Source organism: Micropterus dolomieu, linkage group LG05, assembly GCF_021292245.1.
Source record: "Micropterus dolomieu isolate WLL.071019.BEF.003 ecotype Adirondacks linkage group LG05, ASM2129224v1, whole genome shotgun sequence".
NCBI lineage: Eukaryota > Metazoa > Chordata > Actinopteri > Centrarchiformes > Centrarchidae > Micropterus > Micropterus dolomieu.
Window position 1 is genome coordinate 19,286,677 of NC_060154.1, and position 19,956 is coordinate 19,306,632.

The 19,956-nt window shown below is 41.8% G+C and overlaps 1 protein-coding gene across 7 annotated transcripts in view; it reads left to right on the forward strand.

Moving 5' to 3' along the window:
- Positions 1-19,956, forward strand: part of tle2b (TLE family member 2, transcriptional corepressor b) — a 98,000-nt gene that overhangs the window by 75,094 nt on the left and 2,950 nt on the right. For all 7 annotated transcript variants that reach the window (XM_046050068.1, XM_046050069.1, XM_046050067.1 and 4 more), the window contains 12 exons: positions 4,224-4,364; positions 6,354-6,407; positions 10,304-10,471; positions 10,888-11,047; positions 11,871-12,040; positions 12,773-12,849; positions 13,715-13,964; positions 14,561-14,808; positions 15,363-15,510; positions 16,317-16,467; positions 16,665-16,741; positions 19,774-19,949. In XM_046050068.1, the coding sequence (XP_045906024.1) occupies positions 4,224-4,364; positions 6,354-6,407; positions 10,304-10,471; positions 10,888-11,047; positions 11,871-12,040; positions 12,773-12,849; positions 13,715-13,964; positions 14,561-14,808; positions 15,363-15,510; positions 16,317-16,467; positions 16,665-16,741; positions 19,774-19,881 (1,752 nt within the window). In that variant the 3' untranslated portion in view covers positions 19,882-19,949. The remainder of the gene's footprint in view (positions 1-4,223; positions 4,365-6,353; positions 6,408-10,303; positions 10,472-10,887; positions 11,048-11,870; positions 12,041-12,772; positions 12,850-13,714; positions 13,965-14,560; positions 14,809-15,362; positions 15,511-16,316; positions 16,468-16,664; positions 16,742-19,773; positions 19,950-19,956) is intronic.

Here is a 19,956-nt window from a genome sequence, read left to right on the forward strand (position 1 = left end):
ATTGATATTGGAGAAACACAGTGGCATTTAAAGCAGATTTTGAACAGGGAAGTTCAGGTTTTGTTAATGCAGAAGTTTTAGTCATTGTAGCGAAAGTATATAATAGTTGCAGTGACAATCTGTGTACTTGCTATTGTTTCCGGTCAGCGTACACAAAATGTTTAAGTTAAGTTACAATATTGAAGATTTTGAGAAGATTGTTTAGCAAGTTCAGGACAAGTGAGCCAGAGTAACAGACTCTAGGAAATCATCCAGAATGAAATCATCAGATATCACGCATGCAAGAATGATGTATTTCTTCAGAAAATGTTTGTATCTCTGTATGTGTGCATTTTTTGTGTTTATTTCAATTTAATTTGCTTCATAGTCGATTGGGCACAGCAGTGAGGAGAACTCTGACAACAGGTACAGAATAAGAAATAGATCATTTTATCATTTTAGACCGGATGAAATGCAAAGCAATACTACATAATTGGCGGCAGGCATCTTTGTGTCATTTGTACAGCAAGTCACCTTTTGGACTGAATTTGAACTTCCTTGTTTAGATTGCTGTCATAATAGGGACAGACATATTCATGGCACTTGAGTAAATGCAGGAGAAACGCTTTTTTTCCCAACGAACTTTCATTCACCCCAATAGAATATCTTATCTTTGTGCTCTGTTTCAGGCATCAAGCCAAGAGAGACTTTCTCATGAATAAACCCAGAGCCAGAAAGAAAAAAAAAAGGAATGAGTGAGAGTAGAATCGGAGGGAGATAGAGATATCAATGTGTTCATATTGGCGTGTTAAGCATCTGTGTGAGAGCTTATGCATGTCTGCAGCTGTGTGTGTTTCTGTTCTTACATACGAGAGGAAGAATGAGTGAAAAGATAGTCGTTTAAAGAGGCAGAAGGGGAAGACAGCGAGCTTTGTCTGGTTGGAGAACAGAGAGGAAATGATAGAGAGGAGACTGGAATCATGCACAATAGTGGGTCTGTATCTTTATTAGAGAGGAGCAGCCGTAGTTCAGCCTAACCTTGGCTGACTGGGGGACTGTTGTTGTTATTATTATCAGGACTGACGTCAAACTTTCTCTTTTTTTTCCCCTTTACTCCTCTCTCACTCTTTTTTTCTCTACACTGTTCTTTTTCCTTACCTTTCTCCGCCCCATCCCAGAGGGAGCACCCAGCAGGGTGAGTAGTTGTGTAGTGTGTGTGTGTGTGTGTGCGTGTGTGTGTGTGACAGTGATAAACTGAGGAAAATGGAAACGCACTGTAAAGTGGCCTCTAAAAAAGGCTGCGTACTGCTGGAGCTCAGCCAGGAGTAGCACAGCTCAACACAGCACAATAGCTGCTCAGCGCTATCAACCTTGAGCTTCTCAAGGTTTTCTGCATCACACTAACATCTGAGCTCACAGCACTTTGCAGTTATCTGGAAGAAAGTACAAATTGAGTGAATGGATGAGAAAGCAACTGTTTGTTTATCTGCACCACAAATGTTCTGGTAATCCACAAGACAAGGCAGAACAAGTGAAAGGATTAAAACCCACTTAATGGCAAATGCTGTCCAAAACACACCAGCTGTAGAAACAAGCAACTCTTGTTTAAAAATGTTTACTTGAGTGTACTATGCATTTAGTATATAAAACGTCAACTACAGGAGGCCCCTTAATGCCTGATGTCAAAGAACCACCAAACAGAACCTGCTCTGTTGTATTGTTAGTTAAAGTACATTCATTGCCACTAATTGTCGCACTAGAGCTCCAGCATCTCAAACCAAAACAAACGTACCCTGTGGTCCACCAGACTCCATTGACAAAAACAGTAATTTTACCTCGCAGCTCACTGTTAAAGACTTTATACAAACTGGCCAGAAACAAAATAACACTCACCAAAACCATCTTTGTTAGTCTTTCCGCTGTTACAACAATTATCAACTCTGATTTGGTTTAAATAAATCCTTAATTCACTGAGTTAGATGAGAAAAGAAACAGCCGTTTCATCACTCTCCTCAAAACCAACAGTTTCACAGCGAGGGACTCACATGCACTAACATGTACGCGCAGCCAGACCGGCTGCCAAAACTAAGAACAGAGAGTTCAGATGACAGCACACAGAGTGGGAGTGACGTCATTCTCTGCTCAGGACAACATTATATCCTTACATAGCAAAAAGTTGTTTGCTGCTATATTAATGTTCAGAATCTAATATACATAACCTTTTATATTTGTAGTAGAATAGCACAACAGCACTTTCAGAGAGGTGGGCAACACAGGTAGGGGGAATGAAACCTATTTAAATGTGTCATTTTTGTGCATTCTATGAACTAGTGAAACCGCTGTACCAGAAAACCAACATGAAGGAAAGAACAGTTCATGATTGTTTTGTTTTAGTGCTGTCACTTCAGAGACAGAAACATGTACCATGAACTCTAGAAACTGTGCTTTCACAATGTACTGTATGTACAGCATCTTTCAAAGACTCTGCATTTGTAGGTAAAGTGAACAATCGAGCAGTATTGATACTACAGTTTTTTGTTTTCTTTCTTCTAATGCGATTGCAGGTTGCCATTGTAATGATTTAGACATTAATGTGACTCTTTAGATTAGGGGCAAGAAAGATGCTGTGTGTTCTTGTTGCTGTAGAGACTGACTTAATGTTCAGTTATAGAGATGGGGCTGTTTGAAGTTCAGATTCAACAGTCATTTAATTAAGTGTGAAGGTGAGATGTGTCGGTATGGTGACTCAGGTTACCATAATTCATGAGTTTTTAAAAAACATCCTTATTTAGTAAATGCAGCATGCAGTGAAACATAAAATGTAAACAAGTGTTATAAGTAAACAAGTGCTCACAGGCTTTGCACATATTTTTTTGTCACTGTAGTTAAAAAGTATCTGTTAATCACCTGGAGAATTAATGCAAATGGGCTGATTGAAATTCAATGGACGTTGATGGTTTGGCATATTCTCTCTAGCTGCTTCATGGAAGCCGTGTGAACACTCCCTTACTGTACTGACTGCAATGGACAGCTGGCCTTCATCAGTGTAACTGTTGATAATACAGAGAGAGAGAGGAGGGAGATGGAGAGTGAAATTGGAAAAGGAAAAAGGGAGAGATACTAAAGAGGAAGGGGAAAAACAGACGAAAGAAAAATAGGGAGGGAAAGGTTGTTAAAAAAATACCCGTCTTTGTTCTGGCTTTTATTGCGAAATGAAAATGATTTAAGAGCGCTACTGACTTAACTTTCCCTCCCCCCTCTCTCGCTATCGCAATGAAACCCTTAGCATAATTTAATTGCTAAACACAATGCTGATTGTTAAGCACCAGGAAAATATTTCTCTCATGACTTGAGGTTTGTGCTGAACTTAGCCAAGCATTAAGACATTTGGGAGGGGAGGGGAGGAAGATCAATTGGCATTTGTCAGGGAGCCAGTAAAAAAAAAAAAGATGTTGGAATTTTAAATGGAGGGGGGAAAAGGGACATCGAGAGGAAGTCAGGAGAAGAGGGAAGAAGGCGGAGGAGGAGGAGATGAAGAAAGAAGAGAGGGAAGTTTGTTGAGCCGCACTGAGGTCCATTGTGTGGTTTCTCCTCTCCTCTGTCCAGCGCTCCTTCCTGTCGGCCCCGTGGGCTCCTTCCTGTGTGACTCACTGGTGTGTTAAACCCTCACTGTTCTTGTCCTCCCCACAGAGGGACAGAGAATGACAAGTGGCCCTCACCGAACCTCTGGCCCCTGCCTCGATGCAAAAACAGCACAATGCTTTGATCTGCTTTTCTCAGTGCTGAGCACTAGGCCTGGCTGTATTGTAAATATGCCTGCACTGCTTTATTGCCCAATAATGAGAGTCATATTTTACATGAGGACTGGTGTGTCGAGGGGAGAGCACTAATTAGCTTTATAGGCTGTCTTGTGTGCTTCTATGGCTACGCCTTAACCTGTGCTTACATCTGCTGTTCTTGTTGTGTGTGTGTGTGTGTGTGTAATGTCATCATATGTGTTTTTATGGGGCTTTCTGGTCAGGTTTGTCGTACTGAGTTTACCTGAGTTTATGTATACAGTGATTGTGTGTGCATATCTCTTCACATCATAACCTGTACATTGGCGGATGTGGGTGTGTTTTATGTGTTTGTTCAATGTGTCTCTCGATGTCTTCACTTTGGCTTTCATCACCTGCCTTTACTGGAGTAGTATTAGTACGTGTTTATGTGTTCATGCTTGTATTTGTGTCCTTGTCTTTCTCCAGAGTAAGTCAGTGTCATCAACAGACAGTCAGCCAACTGAGGAGCGCCAGGGCCCGTCAGGAGGCTACTCCTCCTCGCAGGGAGGAGCTGAGGCAAAGAGGAGGCGCTGTGATGACAAAGAGCCACTTGCGCCACACTCCTATGTACGTGTTTGTGTGTGTCCTTGTCTTTATATGATGAGATAAGTAGAGGTTTGATGCCTGGAAGGAAACTGAGTATTTGCAGCAGCACACATAGGATACAACAAGAAAAATAAACATAAAAATGATAAAAGAAGAAATAAATAAAATTATTTTTTGTTGTTGTGTGTGTGTGTATGTATGACATTGCCCATGACATTATAGGCCACACAGGGGTTAGGGGGCCCGTGGCCAATTAGAGTTGTGTTGAGTTTGGATGAATCCAATGGGGAAGAGCAGGGAGCCATAGGCGATGTAATGCCAGAAGAGAGACAGCCAAGGCAGATAGCTGTAAAGAATTAGATAGCTGTGTGTTTGCAGTCTGGAGGATTGATTGACACTAGGAGACTGTCTGTGCAAGATGGCCTCCAGCGAAATCAGTTTGGCATCAACAACAACAGTCCAAATCTTCCCATTAGTTCAGAGCGAGAACAAGGACAGATAGTTTCCACTTTCTGAATCTTTTTCCGTCCGTCGAGCCGCATTACGGCTTCCATTTCTCTCCGTTTGCCTTTTGCTCTTCTATATCTCTGTCTCTTTATCACCATCTTTGAGTTCCTTTGCTTTTCCCTCTCACTCTTTCCCTCTCCATCTTCTTCCTGTTTTCTTTTCATTTTTATTCCATCTCTCATCTCTAATTTTCTCCCTCTTTCTCCTTTTACTGTTTTACTTTTTGTCCTTTTCTCTTTCCATTCCTCTCACTCCCTGAGTCTCTCTCGCTGTCTGTTTCTCTATTTTTGCTCTAGGAATAGACTGTAGACATAGCCCTGTTTTGGCTATGTATAATTAGGTACTGATGTCACACCACACTGATGTCAATAGGAATATCAGGCCATGATCACATCAAAGCGCTGTTGCCATGGTGACTAAGTGCCATCGTTCTCACCCCAGAAAAAGGGAAAGAGAGAGAGAGAGAGAGAGAGAGAGAGAGAGAGATGGCTAGACAAAGAGCGAAAATGTGCCATGGATGGAGAAAGAGCAATAGTGTGTGTATGTGTGTGAGCGAGCGAGTGAGCGAGAAATCGAAATTGTGTTTGTATGAGGGAGCTGTTCAGTGCGAATGTATGGTATATAGTATCTCTGTGTTAAATGTTGCATGGTGGACAGCCAGTGATATCGATCTGTGTGTGGACTTGTGTGTGTTTCCAGCTTTATTAATAAAGTTCTCTATGCACACATTAGGGCTGGGTAATATGGCCAAAAAGGTTATCACGATAAAAAAATTCTAATCATTCAATATCGATAATTATCACTATAAATGTCAAATCATTATTTATTTCACGTTTAAAGGCTGATTTTTGCTCCTGAGTGGTTAATTAGTTTTAACCTAATCTTTGTGGTTAGAACATCACAATACTTGCCAAACAGTGGATCACCTAACCAATCTGAGGTAGCACATTCAAAACAATTATAAACTCTTTTTTCAACAAATATGCATGAGTAAAATTAAGTAAAACCGTTTACAGTCCCTGTTCCTCAACAAAAACATTTATTGAACATCTGTTATATTGTTATTGAGGAAAATTATCTCACTTAATTGCCCAGCCCTATGTACACATTAGGGCTGAGCAATTGATCAAAGTTTCGAAATTGTAATATGGCCATGCACAATATTTGTTAGATGTCTGATGTGTGTCAAAATGCAAAATTTTAATTAAAAATTGTCGTTCTGCAGAGATGTCCTGGCCTACACATCATATTCTAGAGACTTACAGATCCTTGCAAAAATCACACCATAATTCATTATAAAATGTTTTTCAATAAAAATGAGAATAATGATAAAAATTATCATTAACCCTAGTATTGCAAATCAGTTGCAATTAGATTTTTTTTTTTTAGATTGTTCAGCCCTAGTACACATACAGTATAATATATATCTGTGTGGGTAATAGAGAGAAAAAACAGCTATCTTGTCTTGGAGAATATATTTTACATTTGTTCTTTGCTCCTCAGGACAGTGATGGAGACAAAAGTGAAGACAATCTGGTAGTGGATGTCTCTAATGAAGTAAGTTGCCTATCTGTATTTATTATTTATTTATTATTTTTGATGTCCTACTTAAAGTATCTAATATTTTTATATTAATAATGGATCACATGACTTCTTGCATGAAAGGGTTCACTTGTAGTGATGAACCCACAGTGAATTGTAACCTGACTTTTAGCAACTTTCAGCTCTTTTTTTTTTTTTCAGCCCACAACTTGGCTGTTTTGGTTCACTCTCACTGTTTGTATCAACCTCTTTTTCAGCTCAGCAGGCAGCTGTTTTCATTGAAAACATTCAAGTGAACCTACTGTATACTACCTGCTCAGCACCAAATGGCAGACAGACTAAGTTAGCGACTTTGAAGACCAAAACAGAGCTGAAAAGAGAGTAAATATTGGGCTTTTGGTTGCAAAGTGGCCAGAAACATGACTCAAAATTAAAGCTAATGTTGCTTACCGTCTGCTTGATGTGTAAATAAGGAACTCCACTCTAAAGCTAATTGGTAAGTTATACAAAATAATTAGTGGCCAAGCTTGGCAGTTTGTATAGGAGATTAGCAAAGTTTGCCTCAAAGATGAAAATTTAACTAAGGGATGTTTTCGTCAATTCCTAAGCAGTATTTCCAAAAAACAATTGAAACTTGATTGTTCAAAATCTATAAATCTATAATGAGATAAAATAAAAAACACTAGTGGTTTCTTATTAGTAAGAGTTCAGTCTGAGTCTGTGGTAATCCTGATTGCCTATTATCAGTCAACAAGTCAAAGTATGGCAATATAAAAAGCTATCCATCAGGGACATGTGAGTCACTTTCTGTCTAATCAGTGCTTAATGGCAAAGGTTATTAATGGGCTAATCTCCCAGAAACTTACACTACACACACTGGCGACTACAATCGCATACAAAGTCATACATTTCACAGAAAGAAATTTCCCCACTACAAAATAGTTAATAGTTTCTTCTCTTAAAATATTCCACCTTCAGTACCAATGTTTACTCACAATTTTCCATCTCTCCACTGTGGAAAATATCTCACTCACACAGAACTCACAGTACACTCTCTCTCCCACACACCTGCTCACAGCTTCGTCCTTGTGCAAGAGCTGCGCATTCCTGTTACAAAAAATATCTTTGATTTCCTTACAAAGCCACAAGTTACAAGCAGCCTTCATCTGACAGAGTCTCTCTGAAACTGTTACACATGAATAAAGCATTAATCCAACGTTGGAAGACCCGGTGTTATGCGGGGATAACTATGGATATATAGATACAGTACTTGCCACAGCTTGGAACCACCCTCTACATAACCCTGTCTGTCTGACTGTCGATGGTTCAATTTATCAATCAGATCTGGTTGTATGTGTGCGTGTGTTTTGAAATAATTTGATTTTGATTTTACCTGACAAAATCAGTGTGTCGCTCTAGTGTCCTTGGTATTTTTTGAAAGAAATTTGCGCTTTTTTGTCATGGCTCATTTTTATTGTTTTGCTTTTTCAGAGAAGGTCAGTTTTATTTTCTGCTCATTTAGTTTGATGTTAAATTTTAGTATTGAGTAGAATTTCTTGAATAAGAAAAATGTGTCCCTAGACACTATTCACAGGGCTGTGTTTTAGAGAGAGACACAAGTACACATAATTGGGTAATTCCCTGAAGAATAAGCATAGTGTTACTGCACTGAATGACTTAATAGACTAAAAAATCATTAATTGACAATTGATTATTGGTTTTAGTTAGTTTGCAGGCAGTGATTATTAATTTAGTTCATACCCTCCAAATGTTACACTCTGACAGGGCTGAACTTAACAATTATTTCCATTATTGAATATTTTACCAATAATTTATTTTTCGGATTAATAGATTACTCCTTTGGTCTGTAAAATGATAGAGATATTCATTTTCATATTATCGAAGAGAAAGAAAAGTTGCAAATTTTTCACATTTGAGAAGCTGAAACAAGTGATTTTTTGGCATTTTGCTCGAAAAATTACTTAAAAAAATCAATTATCAAAATACCTGCAGTCTATGCTAATTTTCTGACAGAAATCAAGTGAGCATTTCTATACAAACACATTGTATTTTAGCTCTTGTTTTGCTTCCTAGATTGTTGTGTGTGTGTGTGTGTGTGTGTGCGTGTGTGTGTGGATCTGTGAAATGTGAAACAAGTCAGCAGGTATGTAGCTAGTTCAGCTTTCTGCTTCAGTTTCCTTGTAAATAGGAAGAGCTCCTATGTAAGCTCATTATCAGCCGCCGCTGCTTGTGTTCCCTTCTTGTGAACCATGTCTGTCCACACACACACAAACACACATATTCTTGGTCCTACCTATCTCTTCTCATCTACCTCTTCTGTATACATTGTTGTTCTCTTTCCAACCTCTTGAAGCTTCTGTTTTAACATCCCTCCACTGTCTCTTTCCTTTTCACTCGTTCTTTCCCACTCATCTCACTCCACTGCATCTCCCCCTTTTCTCCTCCCTTCTCTCATTAGATAACTGCAGTCTGGTTCATTTAATATATGCAAAGCCGTTTATGCCCCTGGAATATTTTAGTTCTTTAAATACTTCACGCAGTGTACCAAAATATGTTTTATCTAAGCCCTCTGTATTTTGATATTCCACACAAAAGCGGAACCGGTCTCTTGTGTGATTTAGAAACTGGTACAAAAGCTGAAAGAAAAAAAAGTGACAAATGTGGGTAATAGCAGAAAAAGGGAGGGGCATTCTCTGGTTAATGGTGTGTCTGTGTGCGTTTTAAAGCAAATCCACAAGCATGTGTTTGACCAAACATGCAATCCTGTGAGTGTGTGTATGCATTTGTATTTGTGTATGAGTGCGTACACACCATGTAAATGTCTAATGTGTGTGGTTGCTTGAGTGGATGATCTTGTGTGTGCGTGCTTGCCCGTGTGTGTGTGTGTGTGTGTGTGTGTGTGTGTGTGTGTGTGTAAGCACTAAAATGTCTGTGCCTGATCACGTTGACCCAGTGAGAAGTGCTTACTCCAGCACTCTGCTCTGGGGGAGGCAGCGCTGGCTCAACACTGGCTCCAGTGATGAAAGCAGCTGTAACAGCAACATTATCTCCAGGTCCATACACTAGTGTACCAGCAACAGTGACAACTTCTACTGTTTCTTGTAATGTCCCCTGAGCTCTGAGTCCCTTTACAAATCACAATACAGACGGTGACACTAGAGATTATGTTGTATCCATTAAGTAAGAATCTGCAACATTTCACTTGGAAGCTTTTACACATGCAGGCACACAGAAGAGACAGGTTTGTGTTTCTCGCAGTTGTTTTGGTTTAAACTAAATAAAGAAACAATAGGGTAGTTATCGTGAACAGGGATGTGCCCACTGTGGCTAAAATACAACACAAATATTCTAGACAGAAAGTGGTTTGAAGACTATATGATCCAGGAATTCCAGTTGGGGTAAAAGACCCATAACTTTGAAGACTTATCAGTCACCAAAAACACTGCACAGTGGTTTGTAACCTTACCAGGAAGGACTATGCAGTTGAAAGTTGTCATGGTGACAATAATTTCATCTTTTAATTGCAAGGTAGCAGCATTTGATTGGCCACCACAGTGATGTCACATTGCATTTTGGCATCTCAGGCAGAACCAGTGTCTGTCTGAACAGCTTTACATTCTTGTGGACGTTCTATAGGTGGCAACGTATAGGAAGTGCAGTGCAACAACACTGTAGTACAACTGCTTGTCATCAAAAATGTCACTAAAAATAATTAAATACTGCTATAAGAACAAGAAAATGTAATAGAGATGAAATGCAGTAAAATGGACTTCAGGGCAAGACTGAAATGTAACAGCAAAGTAGTTGAAGCATAGCGGGACGCTCGGAGACTGAAAAGAAGCACTGGTTTACACTAGAAGATCATTTTTTTTCTTGTCTTGGTCATTCAGGAGCCTAACTCTCCTGCTGGCAGCCCTCCTCACTCTCCCCACGGGAATGGGTTAGACCGGGCTCCTACACTAAGGAAGGAGCTCCCGGGCTCCTCAAGCACTGGAGACGCCCCTTCCACCCCAAACCCCCGCAGCCCTACCCCAGGGAAGGCCAAGGACCCTGCACAAGTAAGATACTCTTAGGGAGTTGCTGCACTCTGCTGACTGCGAGGCATCTGTCTGCTTTCCATTATGCTAATATGTTGCTGCGCTGTGCCCTTAGATTGTCCATTCCTGATACATGTTCATGTAATGCTATCATATATGATGTTTTGCTTTGGCAATAAAAACACTTAAAACGTACAAACCGTAACTATTGCACTGTAACTAATCCTTTTCCTTTTATACTATGTTGAGAAGCTACACGGATATCTTGTTGCTAGTTATCTGTTAAAGTAGCTTTGCCAGTACCACCGTGACAATTTCTTCTCTTTTCATTAAGATTAGTTCAAAACTGACAGCAGTGTTTAATAAAGGAGGTCTTAAGTGTTACAGGTCCCATGACGTGTTTTATTTGGGATATTTCTGGTTTGACTTCTCCACAGATGGATAAGTCCCTGTCTCCGTTGTCCAAGTCTGGCAGCCCATCACCGTCCCACCGTGAGGCCCTTACCCCTGGAGCACCAGGAGCCCCAGGAGCCCCTGGTCCCAGCACCTCCTGCCTTCGTCTGGTCAGCAAAGCAGCGTCCAGTGCAGACCCTCTTGGTGAGACTCTCCTGACTCTCTAAACAAGCTTGAAAATTTTTTTCACTAAAACATGTGTTTTGATATTGTAACTGTTGATAAAAAGAGCTTGCTAATACATATAACAGGCTATCAATATTACTCCTGGACATACATTTATGGCTGTACTTTTATAATCAATAAGTTACTCAGAAAGAGCCAACCTAAAATTGTGTGATTATGTGATTACATAACTCGTGACTTAGTGGAATTATATTTCTTTACATTTACTTCCTAATTTAGCTGCTTAACTAGAACTTATATATATATTTTTAAGTAAACCAAAGTAGCTGGACCAAATAGCTCCTTGAATTACACCCTCAAGACCTGGATGGGATTTGCACCCATTCTATCTCTGCCCTTCATGCCATGTATCGTCTTGTCCCTTTGTTTTTCCATTTCCTCATTTGTTAATGCTGTTGCCTTGTCATGCAGTGACATTTTACTGTTTTGAGCCAAATCTCTTGATATGATCAGCACAAAGTTAAACAAAAAAGTGTGCCTATAGGACTGTCGTATTGAATAGTCAAAACCATAAGGAAAAAAGTGAGATTCCCCCATTAACATTGTGCTCTTGAGCAAAGCTCTTAGTCGCTATCTGCTTCAGCAGTAGCCAGCAGTGAAGACTACTTGACAGCTCCCTGGTCTGAAACTCTGTTGGTGTACAAACTAATCATTTTGATGAAAGAAAAACACGTCTATTCTCAGCCCCCGTGTGACTGTGTTTATGCTTGTGTACTATGTATTGTTTCCCCTTTTTATTTCCATCCTTCAATCCCTCCTTCGTCTTTCGCTCCCTCCCCAGCTCTCCGCAGTCCCATGTCTGTGCCCCCCGGTTCATACCCGGCTCATTTTGGCGTGGTGTCCCACGCAGGACTGAATGGGGAACTGGCCAGCCCAGGAGGTTTCGGAGGGGCTCTAACTCTTTCCCCACAAATCAGCGCAGCAGCCAACGCCTATTCCCGAAGCCCCATGGTGAGTAAAGGCCAAATTCTTCTTCTCCATCAAGGTTTGATTTATAGTTCAGCATCAGATCTAACCCTCTGACTGTCATAGCGCTGTTAAAAATTAGATGAATGTGTTCATGTTTACATTCTCTAATTCACTTTGATTCACTCATACAGAGGAGACGTTTTGCAATTGAAATGGCTTATCTGGATCACAAAATGCTAACCTTTGTAGTACTACTGAAAAAAGGTTTAACCCTTTCTTAACATGCTCCATGTTGTCTTCAGTATCAGTAGACACGTCCAGAGTCAGAAAGTAGCCCAAGCAGTCCAATTAAAGTTTTTACTGTCTCCTGTAGCCCACGTATCTTCGACATGTAGTGACATTTTTGTTGCTGTGCATGTCAACTGTGTGGCGACTGCTAATGTAGCTGCAGTCTGTAGCCTCCGCTCCCACAAGACTTCAACATAACTCAGCCTTGAGGCAGGATGTTCTTTGCAGTGCCCTGTTCACCACTGTGTCATCTGTCTGGGGAAAGGCGGTATGCTCACAACATGACATATTAGTCTCAGCATACTAGAGTTTTCAGAGTGCAGACTTTTGTTAGATTATGGTCATTGTTTTATTTCTGCTTTGGTCTATACTTCCTACTTGTTTTAATGTTAAATGTTTAACGTTATCTAGAAATAATCTGGTGCATTTTTTAAGTTAGCCCTGTTCAAGTTTTTAATTGTTTGTCGGCTCTTTTGTACCCACCAGGTGGCGTACGACTCTCGGTCTCACCTGAGGGCCCCAGGGCTCTCCTCCTCTCTGCCTGGTTCCTCCGGCGGCAAGCCGTGAGTTTGTTTTCTTGTTACGCGTGTAAATCTCAATACATCTGATACATAGTTGGTTTGTAAATGTTGCACTGTCAATATAAAATTTTGGAAAGAAATTTGGATATCTGCATTTGGTAAACACACTTAAAGCCTTTTGATACCTTTAGTGTGTACATATTCAGCAAGGATACTTGCAGTATATTCCCCAGTGACATAGAACAGTTTATTTTATTTTCTGTCAATAGTGATTAAAAAAAAGAAATATGTGAAAGCTGAGCAGGATAATCATGTTAGGCTAAGAAAATAATTAGATGCAGATAATTGCACATATGCACATTTAACCCTGTCCGACACCTGAAAGCCCTGATCACTGTACAGAAGCCTCCAGATCACCTCCTCCGGAACACTTATGCACAGTCCATTCGGCTTTGCTGACTGAGGAATTGTGTTGTTTTTGTCATTTGTTGCAGAGTAGCAATTCATTCTTGCAGTGCTAATTTGAAATCATAAAATTGCCTTCCAACCGCTATGGTATTGATCGACCATTAGCAATGCCACGCTGACTCTGCCCTGTAACACAATTTGCCATTATGCATTCCCGCCTACAGCTACACTGGGCCAGGTAATTACCAGAATATGGGCAAATATTACAGGAGTTCCTGCACACTGTCTTCTCTGTGGTAGTTGTGTATTATGTAGATTTACCTGTAGCTCCTCTGCTTTTCACTTGCTCATGTTGTCTATTTTTTGCCCATTTCTCCAGTCCTTCAACCCACTTTGCAGTGCCTACTATTACAAACTCTTTATTTTCAGCCATAGATGTTCATTTTTGATGTATTGATTTATTTCTGTTCCCTTCTTTCTCTTTCTAGATCGCATCCAGCGCCTACTCGTTCCATGTGAGCGCAGACGGCCAGATGCAGCCGGTGCCCTTTCCCCCTGACGCCCTGCTGGGCCCGGGAATCCCTCGCCACGCCCGTCAAATTCACAGCCTCAGCCACGGAGAGGTGGTGTGCGCCGTCACCATCAGCACCTCGACACGCCACGTCTACACCGGAGGCAAGGGCTGCGTCAAGGTGTGGGACATCAGCCAGCCTGGTAGCAAGAGCCCCATGGCCCAGCTGGACTGTCTGGTGAGACATGAGGGACAAAGTCAAACAGGAATACACACACAAGCGTTAAAAATAGTGTTTGGGTTCTGAAGTATTCTGGTTTCCATTTGTAGTTCATTTGTAGTCTGAGTTGTATTGATTGTTGAATGTTTGAACGGGCTTTGGTTCGCATGTATGGCATTTAAATAGTTACAAAACGCACACACATAAAAGCCAGGCGCATGCACATGAAATAAGCACACAGAACAGTATCCGCGAGCGGTAAACCATCCTCGTGAACTCTAGAGATGTGCTTTTTATTAGCTTTTTGAAAATGTATCTGCATTCATATCTCGCATTTAAAGTTGCTGTTTGGACTAGAAACCATGACTGGCACATTGAATAGAAAGTCTCAGTTCAGAGATTGTACATCAGGCTATGCAAACAAACAAGTGCATGTAAAGTTTGTTCCTTGAGCTGATTTGTTTTTATCAGCTATGTCATCTTTGCACCTCAATTTTGATAACTGACATCATAAAAATTTCCACATTAATTTCCTGAATGTTCCCAGTCATGCTACCATCTGTCACATCGCCTTGATCCACGACCTAACTTTTTATTAAAACTTGTCCAATCAGAACAGGGATAACTACATCCGCTCCTGTAAAATCCTCCCCGACGGGCGAACCTTGATCGTCGGCGGGGAGGCCAGCACGCTGTCGATCTGGGATTTGGCCACGCCCACTCCTCGCATCAAGGCGGAGCTGACATCATCTGCTCCCGCTTGCTACGCTCTGGCCATCTCCCCTGACAACAAGGTCTGCTTCTCCTGCTGCAGCGACGGCAACATCGTAGTCTGGGACCTTCACAACCAGACTCTGGTCAGGTAAGAGAGGGGAGGGAGGAGAGGACTGTGGAAGGAGAAAAAGAACAAAAACATTTGGTGCCTTACCTCCACAAATAGATTATAGTCGGGAGAGAGCACAGGGGGGAGAGGGCGGGAGGTGAGGGAGAGAAAAGCTGGAGGATGTGGAAACATTTCAACTACTTCTTAAGAAGAAAAAAAAGAGAGCTAAAATATGGAAGACAAAAGAGGGAGGGAGGAAAAATCCTCCCCTAACCCTGTAGTCAGGTAAGGAGACGGGGGATGAACTAGCCACAGGGGATATGGGTGGGATCAAACAGCCAGATTCTGGCTGAATTGAGGGAGATGGGAAGGGAAGAATGTGGTGAGGAAAAGAGAACGGGTGGGGAGGAGAATCAGGTGTGGGTTGGGGGGTGGGGGTCAGCAGGCGCCACAGGGAGGAAAGGATTAGAATATATTTGGTCTGACACCTCCGGGAGAAAAGAAACACACAGGATGCAGAGTCTGTAGAGTGGGTTTGTGCATGTATTCGTGTGTGTCCATGTCTGAGGCTCTCGTGGGTCTCCTCCCCGCAGGCAGTTCCAGGGCCACACAGACGGAGCGAGCTGCATCGACATCTCCAACGACGGCACCAAACTGTGGACGGGAGGGCTGGACAACACGGTCCGCTGCTGGGACCTCCGGGAGGGACGGCAGCTCCAGCAACACGACTTCACCTCGCAGGTAATAATGCTCATGCACAAAAATGAAGATATAAGCACGTGCACACGCCCACATACTTTGAACACAAGACATCATCTAACACACACACACACACACAAACACACACAAAATAAACAGCATGGGCATAAATGCACATGAATTCTTTTAGTTACACGAACACACACTGTGCCCTATTTACACCGATACACACCAGCAACAACACATCCACAAACACCAATGTGATTTCACCTTACATGTGCCCTCACACGCAAACACACACGCACTCTCATTCACTATCCACTGTCACAACAGACCTAGAGTTGACCACTGTTGTCAGATGAGTTTCGATCCACCACGTAATGACTTTCTCTCGCTAGCCGTCTCTCTCTATCTACCACTCTCCCTCTCTCTCTTACTGTTCTCTCTCTTTCTTTCCCAATGTATTCATTCGCTCTATATTTACCTCTATTTACGTCATTCCTCTCTTTCCCTTTTCAAAAACTATCTTTCCTCTTTTCTGTTCTCACTCATCATCTTTCTCTTTTCCCTGATATACATCATCCCCTCATTCCTACTTAATTCTTTCATCTGTCCTCCCCGCTTCCTTCCATTATTCTCTTCCTTTCATCAACCATATCTTCTTTCTTCCCCCATCCCGCATTCCCTCACATCTTCTACCCGTTCCCCCTTTTTGTTTTCATTTCTGCTTCCTCGCTGCCCTCCCATTTATCTTCTGTCCTCCCCTCCTCCTATCCCTCCGTGTTTTTCTCTCTCTGCTTCACTTTCTACCTTCCTTTGATTCCTTGCCTCCCTCTCGCCATCTCCAGATCTTCTCTCTGGGCTACTGTCCGACAGGCGAGTGGTTGGCTGTGGGAATGGAGAGCAGTAACGTGGAAGTCCTGCACGTCTCCAAACCTGACAAGTACCAGCTGCACCTCCACGAGAGCTGTGTTCTTTCTCTTAAGTTCGCCTACTGCGGTGCGTACACACACACACACACGCACGCACACACACACACACACACACACACACACACACACACACTCTCTTAATATTTTGGATTGATTCCTAAATGTTTCTAAAATATTTGGACACAGTATTTTGTGCCTTCATCATCCCATTTCTTTTGTTTAACCTGTAGTATTGCTGTGTGTGTGTCTGTGTTATTATTTCAGGCAAGTGGTTCGTGAGCACAGGAAAAGACAATCTGTTGAATGCATGGAGGACACCATATGGAGCAAGTATTTTCCAGGTAAGAGACAAGTGCAGTGCTCTGAGAATGTTTAGGCTCTGGGGATATACTATATATAATTGAGCCTATATATAAATACACTGTATATGCGTCTGCATGTGTGTCTGTATTTGGGGCTGCAGAGTCATCTGTTTGTCAGTGTGGATAATGCTGTTGAAGCTATCTCTGCTTCCTGTCCCTGCACCACACACACACACACACACACACACACACACACACACACACACACACATACACATACCACTCATGCACACACATTGAGCCCTAGAGGCAGAAGAGAAAAAAAGATGAGGGGGTTCGGAGGGAGGAAGCGAACGATAAACATTTTTTTTTTTAAATTCCAGGTTTGTTGATCCATAGTAACTTGCGGAGGTTTATCAGAGAGTGCAGACTGCCAAACACACACACACACACGCATACACAGAACAAATGTAATAATTCCATCATGTTCAATCACTCCGTGAGGAAATAGTAAAACATGAATATGCAGGGATGCAAAATTTTTTAGCTGAGCCAGTTTATCTCAGTGTGTATGAAACTAGTAAGGGGAGATGAATGTATATTTAAGCTGAGGTGTGTGTGTGTGTGTGTGTGTGTGGGGGGGGCTGTCATTTTTCTGTAAGCTACAGTGGGCAGCAGGGTTGGCGGCTCCTGTCTCTCTCTGTGGACTGGAGAAGGAGAATGCTGGCTATCTTCTTTGTTATCCAAATGCCAAACGTTTCTCCTGACTAACAGCTCCCTCCTGTCACTGTGTAATACAGAGCTGCTCTCTCTCTCTCTCTCTCTCTCTCTCTCTCTCTCCCCTCTTCCTCCTCTCCTGTTTGTCACTGTCCTCTCCAGTTTCTATCTCCTTGCTCCTCTTTAACCCCCTGTTCCTCTCTTGTTCTGTCTACACCTATTTTTTCTCCTCCTCTCTCTCCTTGTCTGTGTTTATTGTTGCCCTTTCTCCCTCTCTATGCTTGTTCAATTTTTATCTTTCTTTCCTAATCTGTCTGTACCTCTACCCTCACATTTTTTTTATCTGCCCTTGTCTTTTGCTTTATCCCTGTCCTTCCCATCTTCCCTTCTATATTTGTCTTTTTCTTTTTCCTTCACCTGTTCACATTCTTACCTACCCTATGGTTGGTCTAATCAAATGTGCTTTATTGGCATGGATGTTAATATTACATTATTGCAAAAGCCTAATTGCATATTAGTGGTTACAGTACAATATATATGAAAGAAATAGATAAATAAATAACAACAAGAAAACAAATTCCCTAAACAGTGTAAATACTACGAATAGATTAAAAGAACACAGTCAAACAAAGGAGTGCTTTCAAGGGTTTTCTCTTGCATATTTTGAAGCCAAAAGAGCTTCTGATCATTTCTCAAAGTAATGTGTACATGTTGTTCTCTCAAATCAGTATATTGGGTGCATTTGGTGAGGTAGAGAAACTCCAGCCAGGCTGTGTTCACTAAAAAACATGCACCTCGTCTTTTTTGTCGACTCTAGTTGTCAGACAGGGTGTTACTATATCTGACTTATGTGCATTGCCCTTCTACAACACTTTTATACTACCAGTATTTATTTATGCCGCAGGAGACTGTACTGTATGAGGCATAGTCCTTTAGTCTTATTTAATGTACAGTAACTTTGTTTTTTTTATTTATTTACTGTAAGAATGGTACTTTCTTGTCTGACACTTGTTTATGCTACTTTGTACACTTATCATCTCTGCTCTTGTCTTTGCTGTTGCAAACCGCAATTTCCCCACTGTGGGACATATAAAGGTTTTTTTTATCTTATCTTATCTTATCTTATTATAAAGATGTGTTTAGCGGCCAAGCAACTGATTTCTGCTCAATATCAAGTACTCCTATTTTTTTTGGTTATGTATAATTAGATTAGGTCAGATTTCTTTGTGCTAAGTTGATGCTGATCCTGATGGTCCTGGCTGTTTGTAACTTGGTTTGGTTTAATGAAAACATATTACGATATTGATAAAGATACGGCACCGCAGGAGTTGTCAGGGATAGAACAACAAAGTGGATTTATTTCCATCGTTGTCCCTGGTGTTTACACAGGCCACCGACCTTTATCAAGATGCAGACATTGATTGTCTGACATTACTAACAAACTAGAAAATAAACGAATGGAATATTCAAAAGGCAAACAATAGAAGAAGAATCATAGACACCAAGAAAATCACAGCGTAAACATCGTAATGCAAGAGGATGTATCAGGACAAGTTTTCCTGTGTGTTCCTTTGGGGGTTTTTTTGTGTGTGTGTTATTTTTATCTCTCTTTCCCACTCCATCCCTGGCGCTAACCCCTTCCAAACTCATCACCCCCCCCCCCCCACTGCTCTCTTGGTATAGTATGAGGGATCCTGTGTGAAATAGCCTCTTGTCGGTGGCTTTGTGATTGACAGCCCTGCTGTGCCTGTAGCAGGGAGGGAGAGAGGGGAGGGGAGGAGAGGAGAAGAGTTTAGAGAGGAGGAGTCGACATGAGAGTCGGGGACAGAGCGAATGGGGGGGGTGTCTGGGAAGAAAGGAAGGAAGATAAATGATGATGGAGCAGTGGGAGGAGGAGGGGGAGTAGAGGGAGCTTTAGATCATAAAGCCAGGTGCCTGGCTTTCAGACGGAGAGGAGAGAAAAAAGAAGATTGTACGTTTTGCCAGTTCATGCAGACCGTCAGACTTGTGCTGCAAGTGACGCTTAAACCTGAAGTTAATGAGGCTGCATCTCTCTGGAAAAAGAGAGAGTGAGGGAAAAAAAGAGAAGGAGAGCAGTGTGTCTCACACTGAAGCAGATGAATGAGTCAGCATCCTGGAGCGAGAGTGAGGTTGTCTGTTTGGAAATAATTGCCGACTGTTTTGAAATGCAAATATGTCTTGTATGATTGAGTATTAAGTGATGAGTCACATCTTTTCTAACATCTTTCTCTTTGTGTTTGTTTTTCTCCATCTGTCTCCATCAATCTACCATCACGGATCTCTCTCTCTCTCTCTCCCCTGGGTTTGTGTCGGGGTCCCTTGCCCACTCCCAGTCCAAGGAGTCCTCGTCCGTGCTGAGCTGTGACGTCTCCCCGGACGACAAGTACATAGTGACGGGCTCTGGGGACAAGAAGGCCACAGTGTACGAGGTGGTGTACTGAGGGCCGGGACGCGATGGGAAGAGACAGGATGGAGATTTTGAGGTGTTTTTTTTTTTGGATGACGGGGAAGGGGGG